A 6,000-nucleotide genomic window follows, 5' to 3' on the forward strand; every position below is an offset into this window, starting at 1 on the left:
GGTGCACACCACCACACCCGGCTAATTTTTCCTATTTTTAGTAGAGACAGGATTTCATCATATTGGTCAGGCTGGTCCTAAACTCCTGACCTCAGGTGATCTACCCACCTCGGCCTCCAAAAGTACTGGGATTACAGGCGTGAGCCACCGTGCCCGGCCTGGAGAATTTTTAACATTTGATTTATTTGTGAAGTATGCATTATTATCCCCACTTGCCTCTCATGTGACAGAGGCAGAAAGTTAAATGACATGAGTGACAGCATCCAGTGACTCAAGCAGTAGAGCCAGTCTTCTCACTGCAGAATCTGTTGTTCCCACCATGTGAAAGAAATTACACTATTTAAGATTTTGGCTTTTTTTACTTAGATCACTTTTTTAAAGTATTCGTTATTTTGAAGACTTCAGAAGTAAACAATATTCAAATAAGTGAAATTGTTTAGTGATTATATTCTATAAATTTTTTGAGCTGGAAGTGTTTATAGCATTTTAGACTTGTTTTTTTTTTAGATGGAGTCTCACTCTGTTGCCCAGGCTGGAATGCAGTGGCACGATCTCGGCTCACTGCTCACTACAACCTCCGTCCCCCGGGTTCAAGCGATTCTCCTGCCTCAACCTCCCAAGCAGCTGGGATTACAAGCACGTGCCACCACGTCTGGCTAATTTTTGTATTTTTAGTAGAGATGGGGTTTCACCATGTTGTCCAGGCTGGTCTCGAACTCCTGACCTCAGGCGATGCCTGCCTCAGCCTCCTAAAGTGCTGGGATTACAGGCATGTAATTACACCTGGCCAAGATTTTAGACTTTCAAACCAAACCCCATTAGTTTGAAAGAAACCATCTTTTATAGGTGAGTCTGAAAGAAAAGGAAACTAGCTCAAAGCGGTGAATGGCTCAGAATTATAGCTTTAGACTTTAAATTAGTATTGTGTCTTGTAGGAGTTTGGTGTAGGTTTCTTTTCTTAAATAACTTCCATTACATTTGGAGATTTGGAAAATTCAAGTCACCCTAACTTCTTTATCCATATTTTTACTTGTGGCTTATAAAACTACTATTTTACATGTGCAGGTAGGAAGACAAAATACTTAATATATCAAATAATAACTGAAATAAGCATGTCACTTTATTTTGGCATAATTCAGTTAGCTATTTTATAAATCGTTGCTAGACAAAAAACTAGTTCTTACATATTCACTATGTAGAGCCCCGAAGGAATGCAACTACACAAGCATTTGAATAGCTGCATTTATTTTAAATTGAAAATAATAATGCCTTTAAAAAATAGCCTCTCACCTCACATCACCCTTATTAGTGAAGTTCTTAATTTGGGGTCTCTAATCCTTGAATGGGCTTTGAGGGTTTCTGAACTCCCTGAAAATGTATGCAAAATTGTATGTCCCCTTTTCTGGGAAGAGAGTACAAAATGACTTCTAACACATTTTCAAAGAGATCTGTAAACCAAAATAACTTCTGCTTTACTTTATTTGTACATCATTTTAGTAGCAGAATATAACTTAGCAATTTAGGGAGATTCATCTTATTTATCCTATATTTCATATTTTAAATTACATGCTTATGGGGCTTTTATGTTGGCTAGGAATAAATATACTTTTAAATGGTTGTTTGCTCCACTTTTGCTTATACATCTTGTATTTTCTAATCTTTAAAAAATAGGAACACAGCCTATTGGATCCCTAGGCTCAATATCTCCTAATAGTTATGGAAGTGTGAAAGATGTGTGCACTGTAAAATTTGGCTCCAAACATTTTTTTCATCTTATCCCTAATGAAGCGACAATCTGCAGCTTGCTTCTCTGCAGCAGAAATGACACTACCTGGGATGAGCTGAAGGTAGGTAATGAATTTTGAATTCTATATGCAGGGGCTGAGGGAGGAATTAGTCACTCAACAGTTATTGTGAATTTTTTTTTTCGTAGCTTCCCTAGGTAGTATAGAAAGCAAAAATTAAAATGATTGATGCAGAGTCACAAGTAAGCTAATTTAAATGCCTGTGGCATTATAATAATTTTGGCATGTGTTGCCATTTATTATTTCTACTATTGACGAGAAACCTAAAAGGCCCTTGACATGTGAACTTTTCTAAGAAATTAACTTGAATTGTGTAGTCTTTGATGCTAATGTGTATGAATAATTCACTTGGAAAATGAGTTCACCAGTCAATACCCATCATCCACTTCTTAGCAGAGTTTCCTGTTCTCTGCCAGCAATAATACATGCAACTTTTATACAAGGGAAATGATCATCTGTGGGACTGGTCACAAGTTTTAAAGATTCATGTATGCTCAAGGATATATCCTTAGTAAATGTCAAAGGTCTGTGTGGTTTTTTTTATTTATTATTGCTGGGATGTAACTGTATTATTTCCAAAACAATTCAAAATAAATTTATTATTTAGACTGAAATAATTTTTTTTAGTGGATGTGCCAGCAAACCTTGTTGACCGAGATATCTTGAGGCCATATATTTGTCAGTCTCAATTTGAAGAGCTAAGTGTATACGAAAGAAAAATACTAATCTGGCTCCATGAAACAAACTTCTGACTGAAGTATCTTCCTTTAATCTCTAAACCTTATTATTCAGAATGTTTTAATCACATGACAACCTTGGCACAGCACAAGTTTTGTTCTTTTGCAATTAAAATCACACTCTTTGTATTCACTGTGGTACTTTGAGAGCATGACTTTGTGTGTGTGTATATAATGTGAATGTCTGATTCTGATGATTTGGGGTTTTTCTTAGCTCACGTGTCAGACGGCACTGCATGTCCTGCAGTTAACACTCAAGGAACCGTGGGCTTTGTTGGGAGGTGGCTGTACTGAAACTCATCTGGCTGCATATATCAGACACAAGGTACATAAGATAATCCTCTTCGGATTACCTGAATTCTCAGCAACTTGTATTTTATGAGATAATAAGCCAAAATCATAATATCCTGTAGCCTTTTTGTTTGTTAGTTTTAACTTTTATTTTAGGTTAAGGGGTGCATGTATAGGTTTGTTATATAGGTAAAATTGTAGCCTTTAACACTGAATTTTTCAGTAGTCTAAATAAAATACATAATCCAAAACACTTGAGGGAAATAACAAGGTAAATATAAGGTAATATCTTTATTACAATGATTATTATAAAAATAATGTTTTAGCAAATGATCACGTTCTTTGAGTATTGTCTACATGTACTACATGTTGAAGCTAGCATCCTGTTATTGGGAGTTCTCTTAGAGATCTCAACTGCTGCAATACAGTAATAATTGATGTTCACAAACAAAAGGGCCAAGTTTCTACAGAATATTTAAGTATCTTCTAGACCATCAAGAAAACAGTTAGTTTCATTTATTTAAGCAGTTCACATATTAGATTCTAATTTTAAGATTGGTATTTAGTATGTTATTTATTAATTTTACTAAATAGAATTTTTTGATTAGTCTGGGAAACTCCATTTCCTGACAGCTCTCAGGTAAGTTTAGTGCATTGTAGTTCTGATTATGTCATAAGTACTGGCCTATTTTATTTGAAAATGGATACAAAAAGGTATAGGTGTTTTCCATATATTAACAGTCGATTCATTGGGTAAACATGCCCTGTCCCTCCCCAAGTAACTTAGAATCTGTTTGAAGATAAAGCACTTTCATGAAAAGTTATCAGAATATACATTATGGAAAACAAAATCCGTGCCAATCTATTGGTGCTGAACGGACAGTAATGTGTTCTGAAATGGAATTGAGTAAACTAGAGAAAGTTTTTTGCAGGAAGAAGGTGTCTTGGGTCGGAAAGTAGTCACTGTTTTTAAGCAGTTAAGATATGGATTTTTTAAACCATCATTCAGTTGTTAGTTTGCTAATACAGACATGTTGCTTAACAACAAGGATATATTCTGAGAAATGCATCATTAGGCAATATTGTTGTGCAAACAGTATAGAGTGTACTTACACAAACCTACATGGTAGAGCCTACTACACTCCTAAGCTATGTGATTTAGCCTATTGCTCCTAGGCTACAAACCCTTACGGCAGGTTACTGTACTGAATACCGTAGGTAATTGTAGCACAATGGTATTTGTGTATCTAAACATATCAAAACATAGAAAAGGTGAGTGAAAATATGGCCTTCTAATCTTACGGGACCACTGTTGTATATGCGGTCTGTCATTGACTGAAGCGTTGGTATGTGGTGCATGGCTAAATATTAATTTTTCTTTTTATCATGGAATTTCTAGGATAAACTTTTTTAAATAGTGGAACCAGAAGACAGTTTAAGGTCTTACTACCTTTTCATTAATTTAAAGAGAAGAATATTCATTTTTAAAACATTGATGTGAAAATTTACATCATGATTTCCAAATAAAAATGTGTGCATTCTCATTTTAAACAAATCTCAAACATTTTGCAGAGATAAATAAGTACATCATTTGGGACATCAGTCTTCAGGAACTTCCTCCTGTGTGCAGAGAAACCTGTAATACATGCATTATGCCTTGTCCTTCATGTATTAAAGAGGCACTACCACACCTCATTCAGAATAAGCTGATGATGGGGTCATCCTGAGTCACCCATTCTGGTAACATGACTATACATTTTTACTATAACCAACCTAGTTAAGGGTTTGCAGCCTGGCCGACTGACCCATACAAGCCCATTAGCATTGTGCCAAACTCCAAATTAAATGAAAGTAAGTAGTAACTTTAGGAATAAGATTTTGATTCAGTATCTTATTTTTCTGAAACAGTTTATATTAATTGCTTTGTATGTGTTCTCAATGTTTTTATTACTCTTTAGACTCACAACGACCCCGAAAGCATTCTCAAAGATGATGAATGTACTCAAACAGAACTTCATCTAATTGCTGAAGCATTTTGCAGTGCCCTAGAATCTGTTGTTGGCTCTTTAGAACATGATGGAGGTGAAATTCTCACTGACATGAAGTATGGACACCTTTGGTCAGTTCAGGCAGATTCTACCTGTGTTGCTAACTGGCAAGATTTGCTTTCACAGTGTGGCTGTGGATTATACAATAGCCAGGAAGAACTCAGCTGGTCTTTCTTAAGAAGCACACATCATCCTTTTGTGCCACAAACCTGCCTTCCACATGAAGCTGTGGGCTCAGCCAGCAACCTGACCTTGGATTGTTTGACTGCAAAGCTTAGTGGCCTACAGGTGGCTGTAGAGACAGCCAATTTGATTTTGGATCTTTCATATGTTATTGAAGATAAAAACTAAGAGATTAGCATGTTTGTATTATGAAAGAAACAAATAAACTAGTCTGGTGGCAATTAAGAAAAATTGTGAGTGTATTTGTTCTCTCCCAAAGGCCTGTTCTACATATTTGGACAAATGACTCATAAAATTATAGATACACTTATTTAGGAAAAAAGGTGATTCGTGAATAGAAATGCCATGAAATAAAAATATGAAGCATTATTTATTTTAAAATATTATAGTTATCTTAGGGATTCTATAGTGACTGCTATACATTGTTCTAAATTTTCGTTGTTATTTTGGCATCATTTTGAGAGCAAACAAATAAAAAGACTCCTAACCCATGCTCTAGTTTGGATATACATGTTTTAGATATTTTCTAGTTAGTAGTAATTATATATGCTTAAAGTATAAAACTAGATCTCAAAGTGTCACAAAACATTCAGCATATATTGCTCAATCAAAAGAAGTATTCAAACCACATTGAGTAAAATTTCACTTTTCTCCATGCCCTTTATTTCAGGCTATATTCTTCAGTGGTTAGGTAATTGAGTAGAACCTGGTTTGCTGCAATTTGTAGTTTATATCTCAACTCCACATTTTTGTTATTTGGGGGAAATGTTTGCTTTTGGGGGAAAAAAAATATTTATATAGTAACCAAGGCTAAAGCAACGTTGTAATGTCTTCATTTTTAAAGTGGGAGGAAGAACTGGTTTGTTTTATACTGGGGCTTCTCAACCTTGGCATTATTGATGTTCTGGACCCCATAATTCTTTGTTGTGCAGAGGC

The 6,000-nt window shown here is 35.3% G+C and overlaps 1 protein-coding gene across 2 annotated transcripts in view; it reads left to right on the plus strand.

Annotated features, from left to right (window-relative positions):
- The window catches only part of MKKS (McKusick-Kaufman syndrome), a 29,088-nt gene extending 23,793 nt beyond the window's left edge, over positions 1-5,295 (plus strand). For both annotated transcript variants that reach the window (XM_023217850.2, XM_023217851.2), the window contains 3 exons: positions 1,672-1,847; positions 2,757-2,867; positions 4,792-5,295. In XM_023217850.2, the coding sequence (XP_023073618.1) occupies positions 1,672-1,847; positions 2,757-2,867; positions 4,792-5,232 (728 nt within the window). In that variant the 3' untranslated portion in view covers positions 5,233-5,295. The remainder of the gene's footprint in view (positions 1-1,671; positions 1,848-2,756; positions 2,868-4,791) is intronic.
- Positions 5,296-6,000: the final 705 nt, after the last annotated feature.

This window comes from Piliocolobus tephrosceles, chromosome 20 (genome assembly GCF_002776525.5).
Source record: "Piliocolobus tephrosceles isolate RC106 chromosome 20, ASM277652v3, whole genome shotgun sequence".
NCBI lineage: Eukaryota > Metazoa > Chordata > Mammalia > Primates > Cercopithecidae > Piliocolobus > Piliocolobus tephrosceles.